Source organism: Camellia sinensis, chromosome 8 (assembly GCF_055761805.1).
Source record: "Camellia sinensis isolate YWXY chromosome 8, ASM5576180v1, whole genome shotgun sequence".
NCBI lineage: Eukaryota > Viridiplantae > Streptophyta > Magnoliopsida > Ericales > Theaceae > Camellia > Camellia sinensis.
Genome location: NC_138968.1, coordinates 198,736,959 through 198,751,021, shown reverse-complemented (window position 1 = coordinate 198,751,021; position 14,063 = coordinate 198,736,959). Strand labels below are relative to the sequence as shown.

General features: G+C 29.9%; 1 protein-coding gene across 1 annotated transcript; it reads right to left on the bottom strand.

Annotated features, from left to right (window-relative positions):
• Window positions 1-2,145: 2,145 nt before the first annotated feature.
• LOC114270640 (uncharacterized) lies at window positions 2,146-6,750 on the bottom strand. Its single transcript, XM_028212184.2, has 3 exons — window positions 6,383-6,750; window positions 3,333-3,462; window positions 2,146-3,256 (listed from the first exon to the last, which is right to left on the bottom strand). The coding sequence occupies exons 1-3, from the start codon at window positions 6,519-6,521 to the stop codon at window positions 2,428-2,430; spliced, it is 1,098 nt and encodes a 365-aa protein (XP_028067985.1). The 5' UTR covers window positions 6,522-6,750; the 3' UTR covers window positions 2,146-2,427.
• Between the last annotated feature and the right edge of the window lie 7,313 nt (window positions 6,751-14,063).

Here is a 14,063-nt window from a genome sequence, read left to right as displayed (position 1 = left end):
TCATTTTATAATTTTAATTTACCATATAAGAGTAGTAAATTATAATTTTTAATATACTGATTTTTTCTTATTTTCTAAAGTCTAAAAATTGGTTTATTCAAAATTGTAAATTATCTTGTGTCATAACTCTTATGTGAAAGTGGATTACGATTGACTTGTGATGGAGGACTAAATATTAGAAATGACGTAAAAGCTAGTTGACTCAATATTTATGCTAATGTGATCTTCACCTAGTCATTAAAAATTGTCTTGATCATTTAAAATTATCTTTCTCGGTTCGTGACCTATATGATCTAGTTTGGAGATTCCAATATTGGATTAAATATTAAAAATGAGTCTAAAAAATTTAGTTTAAGTTGATTTTTTTCCAACAAATCTTAGTTTAAGCCTATAATACATCCTATTTTAATAACTCAATATGATTTTTAAAAAAAATAAAAAATAAAAAAAGTAATCTTAATGTTTACAGTGCTTTTTATCAATCAATAAAAAATATTTATAAATATTAAAAGAATTATATTTGAATAAATTCTAACATAAATTTTTTATTTTAAAATTCTAAGACCTACACATTTTGTTTGACTCTATCTATGACACTAATCTTTGGAGGTTTCATAGTCTTTTTTAATGAAATGTCACTTTGCTATAATATAGATTGGAATATCGATACATATAAAATCATCAAACATTAAGAAAAAAAAATCTATGAAAGATGTGAATTAATTTATATATTTTAGTAGTACAAAAATTTAAATTTTAAAACTGATTGGTTTAACTTTCTTTTTTAATTTTTAAATAGATTAATTAAATATCCTTTTAAATTTAAATTTTTAAACGAATTAATTAATTTTCCTTTTGAAATGTGTAAATCAAAGCATAAAATCTATTTAAATTTTTAAATAGATTAATTAACTTTCCTTTTAAATTTAAAATTTTACATGAATTAATTAACTTTCCTTTTAAAATGTGTAAATTAAGGCATAAACGCTATTTAAATTTTTAAATAGATTAATTAACTTTCTTTTTAAATGGATTAATTACTATTTTATGATTCAATAAAAGCTAACTAATCGAAGATCTTTTAATTATTTAAAAAATAAGAATTCTAGAAAAATAGTATGAGGGTTTTTGAGTTTCACAAATGCCTTCTCATTAGAAATTCCCTTTTTCCTTAATATATATATATATAAGTCTATGGTTTTTAGCTTTTTTTGGTTTTTTTTACAGACTTTTGATTTTATTTTGAAATATGAGAGTCCCTTTGTTAAAGAATAATTTTCTAATATATCTCCTATTAAATTTTTTCCTTAATCGTATGATTATATTTGCTTTCAATTTTGTTTCCCTCACCTAAAAGTATGCTTTTGATTGGTGAATTATATTAAAAATTAAAAAAAAAACAAAAAATATCTTATACCATGTAAGTTGTTTCATGAAAACAATGCAACAATGATCAATAATGGTGACATATAGCTTAGTATAATTTCATTCCACTTTTGTAGAGATTCCAAAATGTTTTGCTACACTTTTTTTCTTCCTCTTCTTCTTCATCTTTGTTTTTTTTTTTTTTTTTTTTTTTGGTAAAGGGGAAAAAAAGAGTAAGATGTTTAACTGTAAGTATTCTTTTCAATTTGTTTTTGCAATTACCTTCAATTGAGTAAATTTGTTTTGTGTTTGTTATTCTTTTGGGTAATAATTCTTTTGATTATTTAATTAGATATAGAAGTAAAAATTGACAGACTTTGATTATTCTGTGATTTGACAGTTATACGTCCCATTGATATCTCAACTTGAGCTTTGTACTCTTTTTTCGTACAAGAGGGACTATAGCTTGGAAGGGACTTTTATCCATAATGAAATTTTGATTCTTAATTTTATAATATTGTTTAGAGTCCTCTTCTAATTAATTCAACTTGTTTTTCCAAGTTGATAAAATATTTTCTAATTGTTTGTGGTAGTAAGTGAAGAATAACACCTACTCATACTTACCCAATATATATATATAACCCATTGGCAATTTTTGATACGGGCAAAACACTTGGACAATTTTCCTGCAAGAAGATATGAAGGAAAAAAAGGGAAGGGGGAGTGGTTGGGAATTTTGTATTTTTTTGTATATTGGATATTTTCATATATATAAATGTGTAAGGACAAAGAAAATTCATTCTTATTGATAAAAGACCTTGGAATGGTTACATGTGAGATACTTGTATATACAAAAACAGTAATATTACAAATACAGAATTTCATTGAAAAATATAATGCTAGTAGCATTGTAAATAGGCCCCATTCAAAATAAATGGACCTTTACCAACACTATATTCTATGCACTTTGAAAAATTTCACTTGTTTGTTTCCTTTTCCCTACTAAAGCTATTAAGCTAAATTGTCAATTCATATATGGTTGGTAAGAATCAATCATTTGAATTATACCCCAAAATTTTGAGGTGGAGAGGGCCATGTTTGAAAATAGCACTTGGCATGATCAATTTCAGAGCCTAATTGTCCAACTCCATCACTTGTTGCCTCCACTAGTCCAAGCTCATTTTCCAAGTCTCTCAACCACTCCCTACAATATTCAATTTCTGTGTGATGGTCATAGTTTGAGCTTTGGGAAGCCACCAGTTCTTGTGGTAATTGTGGAGATTCATCAATGGATTGAAAAGGATCAGCCAAGTTATCCAACATGTCCCAAAAGTCAATATCAGAGTCCTCCAGTGGAATTTCAATCACTTGATGATCGTCTGAATTATTATTGACTTGATCATATGCAATTGTCGCGTTATCAGCCTCACAAGGTCCTCCCAAATTGAACAATGAACCCTCTTCTTCTTCTTCTTGTTCTGGTTCTGGTTCAGGTTCAGGTTCAGGCATTGAAACATCAACTCGAGCACTCGAATTTGAGTAATCCGATGCATCACAAGAAATGGAGGAATTTGAACTACTTGATGATTCTTTTAGTTCATGATCATGATCAGTAGTTGGGATGTCTTCTTTGGGTTCATAAGACTTGTTGGCCAGACCTTCTTGACCCTCATCAAGTACTAGCTCTTCTGTACCTTCATTGTTGCCATAGGATGACATGAATGAACTAGTTGAAGATGTTGAAAAGGACGAGGTTCTTGAAAAGTCATTGGTTTGATTTTTATGATTTTTCTCATCTTTCTTAGCCAATCTTTTCTTCAAATGTGTGTTCCACACATTCTTAATCTCGTTATCCGTTCTTCCGGGTAAATAAGATGCAATTTTGGACCACCTGAAATTCATTAATTCATTTTCATTAAGTACATTACAATTAATTTGTATAAAATTATAATTATTATGTAACATACTTGTTTCCCAAAGTTTGATGTAGCTTAATTATGGTTTCCTCTTCTTCATTGGTAAAGTTGCCTCGCTTTACATCAGGCCTTAGGTAATTAATCCACCTCAGTCGACAACTCTTTCCGCATCGCGATAATCCTAAAAATAACAAAATTTAAGCAAAGCAAAACAATGTCAACTTTAGATGATGTACTTATCAATGAACAGAAACTTATTAAACAACAAGGACTATTAGTAATATTTATTATTTATTAATTTCTTTTATTAGTTGGACTAATGAGCTCTATTAAAATATATTGTCCAACTACTTTTGAAAGCTCAAAGTTATTGAAAATACTTTACATTTTGATGGGGATATCATAGTATACAAGTTTGGTGATGGAGATTTACCTACCACACAACATGATGTTTTACCTTTAAATTTCATATTTTAACATGATTTTCAAGATTTAGTGGTTTGAAAACTTGTGTAATTTAGGCACTTCCTGGCATTTCTGTCATTTTCATTGTTTGTTACTTTTCTTCAGCTTTGAATTGCAAGACTCATTATTAAAATAAAATTCAAAAAATTAAAAGAACACTAATGTTAGTATCAAACAAATAAAAAGACTCACATAGTCAGAGTAGTTCACCATATTTCTAATATGACGACTGCGGTCAACTAATAACTACAAATCCTACAGCTTTTTTTATTTATTATTATTATTGTATTGTATTGTATTGTATTTGTCTTTAAAAAATTTTAAAAATTATTTTTAAAACTACATTTGTCATTTATTTTTTAAAATAAAGATGATAAAATTACATTGTTATCATCATAAGATCAATTTACTTTCTTTTCTTAAATAATCTTTACACTGAAATTTAATAAATGAATCATCGAAATGAGATGGACCACACATACTAAAATAAATCACCCCGTCTATTTTAATAGACTAGAGAGAAGTCACTCTATATATGATATATATATATATATATATATAGGTAACAAATTTTACAGTTTTCTCACTATTAACTAGTTACTACAAAGCATCTTAATAGCCAATCAGGGTGTTCATCGATTCTTTCAGTTAAATCATAGCTTTGAGGAATCAATCACTAAATTACCAAGACTATGATCATCTCATGTCATGCATGACAGAAAAGAAAAGGACAAAAAAAAAAAAAAAAAAAAAAGTAGGTAATCAAGAAATGGCATGTATAATATTACAAAAATGTTTGGAACCCCTCACAAAACAGAACTCTCATGACTCTTACTAATTTATTGATCATTAATGTATTTGAATTTTTTTTTAGAGTTGTGTCTGACAGTGACATGAATAGTTCAGATCATTTTAGGAGTTGTGTTTTGTGAGGGTTTCTATCATTACTGATAATATTAATACTATTAGGTAATAAATCATTTTCTCTATCATTTCAACATGGGAAATGGTCCGAACCCCCATTGGGGGTGATCTAAGGGCCCCAGTGGGCTCTGATTGATCAATTTTTTTTTTTTTTTTTTTGACTAACCCTCCACGTGTGTGTGGGGGGTGGTGGAGGTGGTTGGAGATTGGGGTCTCAATCAAAGTCCATTTTCAACATGTACATGAATTAATGGCAAGGAAAACGTGATAACGGCAAGTTATATTTATTTATTTAATTTTTTTGTTTTTTTTGTTTTTTGGGTGAACATGTATTTTTCTTAATTAGTCTAGGTGGGGACAAAAATACTAATTCTAAAAATACAGAATCTTGTCATAAACTTGTGTGAGACCTACAAGTATGTGAGTGTAATATCTTAATTTCTATGTGACCAAACTCTATATACATAGCAGTTATTTGATAAAAAAAAAAAAGGTCTAGGCTAATATATAAAATATCATTAAGGTCTTAAATTTTAGTAATTTTGTGTTTAACACCAGCATAAAGATGCTAAAATGGATTCCCCTTAATTTTGGCATTTAGAATATGATTTCAATAATAATAATAGTAGAAATGCCATACTCAGAATTACATTTTTCTTTTTTCTTTTTCTTTTTTTTTGGGGTGGTGGTTGGAATGAGTCCGGAATGGTACAAAAATTTCAGATTAGACCATGACATGTAAAATAATAGAGACCAAGACATGTAAAATGAAATTTCTACTCTTTCTCGGCAATATGGGGTAGATTCAACTGTAAAATGAAATTGCTGACATAAACAAAATTCAAGAATATATATATTATATATATACCAAGAATATCTTGCAGTAAGTAATTCATGAGAATGTCCTATGGAAATTCATGCACCAACACCTGTCACCTCATTTGCGTGTATGCTTGCCAGTGAATATATTAATTTATTTATATTTAATGTTTGTACAAGTATACATATTTAATTGATAAAATTTGTAAATAACATTAACATTCTTTTATATTTGAGCAATGTTGGAGATATTAAATTTTTTATCAAATTAATGATTAAATGTCTTACAATGTGAGACGCTTAATCATTTATTTTATATTGTTACAAATTTGAGACCTATAATATTTTCCTTTATAGTTTATTTGTAATCATCTCTCTCTTTTTAACAATAAAACAAGTTTGGAAAATTTGTCACGAATTTTACCCATAAAAATAAGGAAAATGTTATAAGCCTTAAATTTTTTACTGCAAATGACTAAATGTCAAAGTGGACCTCACATCCATGTGAGACATTTAGTCATTTATTTGATAGAAAATTTGACATCCCTAATATTATTCTAAAAATAAAGCATGATTGAGATTAAATAGGTATATTGTGGGTCTATACATGCAATGAATCTAAATTATTTAGTATGCTGTTCAAAAAAATAAAAAACAAAAAATTATGAGCATATAATTTTACTTTCTTTTTTTTTTCACGTGCTTATTAATGTATGTTTCCTTTTTGCTTTTCAAACTTAAACTCAGTTCATTTACGTAATTGAGTCGACTTAAGTTAGGTTCGAATTTCTTAAATATTTAACGAGTTGACTCGGACTCTAACTCGAACTACTTTTGAGCGAGACGAGCTTCAACAAAGACTGAGAGAGAGAGAGAGAGAGAGAGAGAGAGACCTGCTTGTATGGGGAGAGAACGCCAGTTGGAATAACCATTCTTGTGAATGAAAGAGATAAGCCTCAAATCCTCAGCAGGGCTCCATGGACCTGTCTTCACCTTGCTCTTGTCACAACATGGTGCTCTCCCTCTACCCATATCCCCAAGATGCTCTCTCTCTCTCTCTCCCTTCTCTCTCTCTATATATATACAGATTATGATCACCCTCCTCTTCTTCTCTGCTCACATGATGGTTTCTTTCCAACAGACCTCTCTCTCTATATATATAGGAGAGAGAAACAGAGATGACTGCCCAACAGCGATGATTGCCAACGCCTACTAATAATCAATAGAAAAAGACATTTAAAAAAGTTACTCAAATATAACTAAAGCATATTTTATTAATTAAGTAATACATATGTCATCCATTTTATTAATTTGTCTCAAGTTGAGATTAAAATTAGACCCGTCTAGTTCGGTCTATGTGGTTTATTTTTGGGTCTGTTTTGATAATCCGAACTGTTAATATGTACAACTCGTCGAGTACTACATGCTTGTAAAAAATCACGTTGATCGGATATCAATAGCTATGTGATCAAATCAGTTTTGTATAAAAAAAAATAGACGGTGAAACAATTAACGGTTGATAAAAAACTGTTTTGTTCATATAACTATCGATATCCGATCGACGTGATTTTTTACAGGCATATAATACTCGACAAGTTTTACACATTTAATGGTTCGAATTATCAAAACGGAACCCGTGGTAGATCCCCACGGGTCCAACAGCACGGTCCAGTCCGATCTTGGACTGGACCAAACCACTGCCTAAGTAATATATATGTCATCCATTAAAGTCACTAATTTATTGGTCTTATCATTTCATATGTCATGAAGTTAATATTATTATGACTCATTAAATGGTATTTAAAATTTGAGAAATGTTTTTTGTCCCGAATTCTCGTGCCCCGAATGCTCCTAATGCCCAAAACGACGTCGTTTTGGGCATTATTTTTTTATTTTTATTTTTCTTCTTCTTCCATTTTCAGTCTGAACCACAGAGGGAGAGGGAGAGGGAGAGAAAGAGAAGAGAGAAAGAGAGAAAGAGAGAGAGAGAAGAGAGGTCGCCGGTCGTCGGCTCAGCCGAGCTCGTCGCAGCCTCCGACCGCCGCCTCCGGCCCCCGCCTCCGGCCCCGCCTCCGGCCCCGCCTCCGCCTCTTAGAAATTTTCTTTCAAACCAGCTAGTCCTTTTTATTTTGGATATGTTGTATTTCTTTAATTTGGGGGTTTGAAAGTTTACTTGTTTGCCTTTATGTGTGATTTCGTTTAGATTTTTTCCTAATGTTGGGTGTGCGTGGATAAAGTTAGTTTTTACGTTTCTATTTTTTTTTTTTTTTTTTTTTTGTGGGGATTTAGTAGAGTGATTTGTAAGTGGATGATGTTACCCCACTTGTGGTGTTATTGGTGTGGTGTTCGTTCATTTTTGTGATGTTCGTCCCTATTGTAACATTGACATTAATTAACATCCAAACGTAACACTAATGTAACACATAAAAAAAATTCCTTGCTGTACTTTTTCAAACGTAACACTCCAAAAAAACTCCTTAGTGTAACATTTTAAAGTAACACACAAAAAAATTTCTTATTGTAACACTCTAATGTAACACAAAAAAACTCCTTAGTGTATTTTTTCTAAACGTAATACTCTAATATAACACACAAAAAAACTCTTTAATGGAACACACACAACAATTCCTTAGTATGACACTCTAATGTAACATACAAAAAAAACTTTTTGATATACTTTTTTTTCAAATGTAATACTCTAATATAATACTCTAAAAAAATTTCTTAGTGTAACACTTTAATGTAACACACAAAAACTCCTTAGTGTAACATTCTATTATAACACACACAAAAATTTCTTAGTGTACTTTTTTCAAACGTAACAGTTCAATATAACACTCCAAAAAAATTCCTTAATGTAACACACAAAAAAACTCTTTGGTATACTTATCCCAAACGTAAAGCTCCAATGTAACACACACACACACACAAAAAAAAAAGTGTACTTTTCATAAACATAACACTCTAATATAACACTAAAAAAAAAAAAAAAAAAAAGAATGTAAGATTCTTCAAATCATTCCAAAAGAAGTACAAATATTCCTTTATAAATTTTGAACAAATGTAGAATTTCAAACTATGAGTGTTATGTTTGAAAAAAGTACACTAAGGAACTTTTTTAGTATTTTTATGTGTTACATTGAAGTATGTTACATTATAGTATTACGTTTGAGATTACACTGATTAAAGTGTTACGTTTGAGAAAAGTATACTAAGGAAATTTTATTTATTTATTTATTTTACATTGCTGCGTTGCGTTTGGGAAAAATACACCAAAGAATTTTTTTGAGTGTTGCGTTTGGGAAAGTACATCAATGAGTTTTTTAGTGTGTTACATTGAAGTGTTACGTTATTGGAGTGTTACATTAGAGTTTAGGTTTTTGTTCGTAATGTGTGATTTGTTCTACAATGAGGAAAATTCAAAACTTCTATAGTGCAAATTGCCCAAATGTGTAATTTTACATTTTGAAAAAATTACTTTTATTCCTAAAAAAATTAAACCCAAACATGTAAATGACAACATTTTTATGTAATTTTTCACTTTAATGGGACCTTTGGGTTTATAAGAAAAAAGAGATAATTAAACCGTTCACAAGATCACATTTTGAGATTTATTAGTGTTTCACCCTTAATTTTAACTCAATTGTATTTCTTTAATTTTGAAAATTTGTTACTTAACCCTTTCCCTCACAAAATTGTTACTTTCCAAGCTTTTTTTTTTTTTTTTTTATAAATTTTTTTATGAGTAGATTCTCTCCAAGTTTATAGTAGAGCTTCTCTCTCTAACTTTGAGAGTTTCTCTCTCTACACTTTTCTTTCTTTAGAGTTTAGGCATGAACGGCGGCTGGAGTGGGGGAGGGGGTTTTTCTAGTGGCCTCCGGCCTCCTCTCCCATCCTCCTATCCCTCTCTCTATTTCTTTTCCATGCTTTCTACACAATAACTTGGAAGCTTTGGGCTTTCCACCCTCTCTCTCTCATTTGTGAGGTGTTTATCTCCCTTTGCTTCAACTCTGGTCATGGCCTTTACGGATTCGCCACCTCTCCTCTTCTCCGATCCACTGCGGCGTCACCTCCATGTTCCGCGCCTCTTGTTTCGACCACCATCACCACCTGTTCGCCTTCTCTTTCCGCTAGATCTATTGTCCCTCTCCTAAATCTGTTGCCATCATCCTGCTCTACCGCCTTCCACCGGCGGATCCGTCGCTACCATTGCCTAGAGTTATGGGTTTTGAGGGTTTTTGTTTTGTTTTTTGTTTTGGTGTGTTCTTAGCTTATCTACATAGTTTAGATATAGTTCATGTATTTATTTTAGACTTATGCTAATGTCGAGCTTTTATGATCGATCTCTCATTTGCAATATGAATATTATGTCCAAATCTATCCATAGCTTATCTTTGATGCTTTATTTTGGGATTTTCCTTTGTTTTACACTACGTTTTTCTTTAGTTTGATGTAAGCTTGTTAATAATTTTTTTGTAAGTGTCGTTTGATAATCTTTACTTTAATGGAAATTTCTACTGACTAAAAAAAAAAATGCCTAGCTTACACAACATACATTATAGTTTAGGCTAGGTTGGGCATCCCTTAAAAAAGTAAAAAAGTCATGATTCAATTTAAGTCACATCACTTCTCTATTACATCACCTTAAACTTAACTTATATTTTATAAAAAGTTAAAAAATGCACTTATTTAGAACGTCCCAAACAAGCCTTTACTTTATTCTGAATTAAATTAGAATGAATATGGGGCAGATTGTTACTCTATTTTAGTCAACATGGAACTGAAATCAGAGCCGTTGTTTTGAATATGTATGACATCATTTACAATTAAACTTTTGTTTTTCTTTAAGAATAACAGCATTAAAAAAATAATAATAAATAAATAAATAACCCAATTCTCAATTGTTAACAACCTATAAATATATTTGGCACAACAAATAAATTATTGATTCTTTTCCAAATAAATTTTTTTCATGACGATCAATGAATAATAATAATACTAAATAAATAAAAGAAAGGTACCTTCTCATTTTAGTTAATTCGCATTTAACATGTCTTCAAAACACCATTTAACATGACTTCAAAACCGAATTGAGAGATATCCAAGGAGATACAACATTATAAAAAAAAACTTTATTTTTTATATTTTTTTAAGAATGTGCTATGCAAGTTTCTTGCCTAGTTGCCTTTCCTAGTGTAAATTAATAAGCGGAAGTACGGGAGAAATTCAATAAAGTTCGAATTAATAAAACAATAATTAGGTAACAATCTTATTATAAAAAATTTCTGAGTTAATTACCTAAAAGTTTTATTAACAAATGTTATGGTAGCTCAAGTTTTATTTAAGATTTTTTAAATCAATAAATCTTATTTAGTAAAACTGATAATATTATCAGTTTTTTTCAATTTTAAAAACTAAGAACATTATTAATTTTGCATAGTAATGTTCCAAATAATTGTTTCACTAATTGATAAAAAAATAAAAACAAAGCATAAGATTAAATATTTTTATCCTTCTACTTATTGGTTTGATTCAACTATTCAACAAAATCAAAAATATTATCAGTTTTTTCATTTTTAAAGGTTTTTTCTTTCAGTTTTATATATCAATGTTCCATCATCATGCTCCTTTATAAACCAAATTTTTCAGTTTTTGCAACCAAAAAAAAAAGTTGTTTTTTAAAAAAAAAAAACTTTTTTTTTTTGGCACGTATTTTTTTTTTTTGTTTGTTTTTTCAATTTGAAAGTTGATATTTTAAAATTTTGGGAATCAAAATAAATGTCAATTTTTTTTTTGTTTGTTTTTTCAATTTGAAAGTTGATATTTTAAAATTTTGGGAATCAAAATAAATGTCAAATCATTATTTTCCTTTATAGATAATCATAATGATAAACAATCTTTATTTAAAGAGCAATTTTGACTATTAAAAATTGAATAAGACTTGAAGGTCTAAAAAATTTTAATTAAGGCTTAGGCCTTGTTTAGGATAAACTTAAAAAGCCAAAAAGTCAAAAAGTTAAGCTTTGTTTGGGAAGCAAAAGTTGGGACTTTTTTGGTCTATTTTAGCCACAAATAACAAAATAGGCTTTTTAGCCCAATAAGACAAAACATCACATTCAACTCATAATTATTACATTCTTTCTTTTACAAAAAAGCCAAAAAAAACCTAAAGCTCCTCCCAAACCACGCTTTTTTGTCCCAGACTAAAATAGTCAAAAAAGCTAAAAAGTCAACCCACTTCCCAAACGAACCCTAAAAAAGTTAAAAGTCTATACTACTCAAGGGTAGCTTGTGGGGGAAGCCACTAGGGCAAAATTATTTTTTTTGGCCTTTGAATTCAATTACCAAAAAATCAAAATGGTCATTTTGATTTTATTACAATATTTTGTTACATATCTATTCGTAAAAATTCAAAAAAAATCTCAAACATACATCTTTTTTTTTTCTCTATGTTTTTAACTAAAAAGTCAAAAAGTGCGCTTATATAGCACATCCCAAACAACTATTTAATGGAATATAAGTTCATAAATTAAAATTTGTGTGCAAATACCCCAAAATTTAATAGTCAATAAGCAATGACTTAAGTCTTCGTTTGGGAAGAGTTAAAATAGCCTGACTTTTTGATTTTTTGACTATTTTAGCCTGACTTTTTAAATCTCGTTTGATTTTTGTTTTTGACTTTTTTGACTTTTGTAAAAGAAAAATATAATGATTATGATTTTGATGTAATATTTTGTCTTATTAATTTATATAGCCAATTTTATAATTTGTGCTTTTTCAAAACCAAACATAGGTTAAAGTGGGATCAAAATTTTCCTTTGTATGTAAGCAATCCAATTCCTCTACAGGTGTTTTTTTTTTTGGTTATAATAAGTTTTATATAAAATAAATTTTTGATTGGTTAATTAATAAATAATGAACCTAAGTAAACCTAATATTTAAAACAGTAAAGAAAATATATCTGTATATATTCATATAGAATTATTGTCTTAAACAGACTAATTAGTAACTAACTTTATAAAATACGCTGCACAATTTAGTTATGGAGGATCCGGATTCTATAAGGATGGTGTAGGTGGACATAGAGTTGTTTTGGATATGACTTTTTTTTTTTTTTTGATGTATAGAAAAGTAGATAAATAATATGATAGAAATAAGTCATTAAGCAGCTTATTTGGGATGTCTCCAAAAGAGGCCATAATTATAGTAATTGAAACTGGATCTTGTCTAGTCTATAATCTGAAAGTCCATAAAATTCATGTTGATGTGTTATTCTTAAACCAATAAATGGTAATTGCACAAGAACATTGAATCAGCTCAATCTATTTTAAGAAGAGAAAGAAAAAAAAAATTAGTGTAAAGTTGTGTATATAGTGAACTGGATTAATTTATAGATGCAAAATACAAAAACAAAAACAAACATATAGGTGAAGTCTATAGATGAAAAATACAAAACATAGCAACCAGCAGGAAGGCCTGAGAGTATTGCTATCACGACTCAAATTCGCCCTTATAGGTTTGGCGTTGTAACCGACCAATAATCTTGAGATTATCAAAGGCCTTTGAACAAATTAACATATATTAAGGAGTTGCGGAAGCAAATATACAATATACAACGTCCATTGAGCTTGTCACGACCCAAACCCGCCCCTATGGGTTTAGCACCGTAACAGACCAGTAATCCAAGATTACCGAAGGCCTGCCTAACAGTAAAACAGTAACACAGAGTACAGGGGCTGGCGGAAGCCAAAACAGTAATTAAAAGATGTCCAATGAGCTGTGACAGTCTGTATGCAAAAAGACTTTTCATATCATATTCATATTCAGAACAAAAACAGTATATACATACATCATTTACAGGCATTCAGGTTAGGAACTAAATCCCCACCATAACAGTACAGTACAAATATCATTCAGTCTATACATAACAGAGATAGATAGGGTGAATCTGGACACCCCAAAAGCAGCCTTAGCTTGAACAGATCTGGAACCTCGAAAGGAGGCACAAAGGTTGGCTTGACAAAACAAGGGCTTAGCCTGACGCTTCTAGCAACGGTTCGGTGCCTGAACACTTACATATATATATGAGTAGTGAGCTAAAGCCCAGTGAATAACATATGCGTAAAGAGGTTAAGAATGAATGTCCTTTCAGTATTGAAAACAGTCATTTATCAGTATATCAATCATTCAGTTTGTGGCTCATATTTCATGCCATAACAGTCATTCAGAAACTATAATAGTCATATGTGGTACATCCAATAGCAAAACAGTATAGTAGGTCTTAACAGACCGAACAGTCAGTTGATGGCCATCATATTAATAAACAGTAGTGGTTCCAAACATGGGAACCGACAGAGATCTCTATGACAGTAGCAGTATAGTACAGTAACAGTAAAAGTAAATTGCTATGGATGCCACGAATACAATTCACAAATAAGACAAACATTCATTCAGTAAGAAATATCATTTCAGAAAGCAGTACAGTTGTTCATTCAGAAAATATTCATGGTTGAACATATCTTTACAACATTGTTACTCACAGAGCACTGGGCTATAAGCAGCTAGAGCGTCCTC

Excerpts from the sequence above, each read along its gene's own strand:
- LOC114270640 (XM_028212184.2), bottom strand. The coding sequence starts at position 6,521 with ATGGGTAGAGGGAGAGCACCATGTTGTGACAAGAGCAAGGTGAAGACA. Across the intron at positions 3,463-6,382 it reads TTCTCTCCCCATACAAGCAG|GATTATCGCGATGCGGAAAG; the intron begins GTCTCTCTCTCT and ends TGTTATTTTTAG. Across the intron at positions 3,257-3,332 it reads CATCAAACTTTGGGAAACAA|GTGGTCCAAAATTGCATCTT; the intron begins GTATGTTACATA and ends AATGAATTTCAG.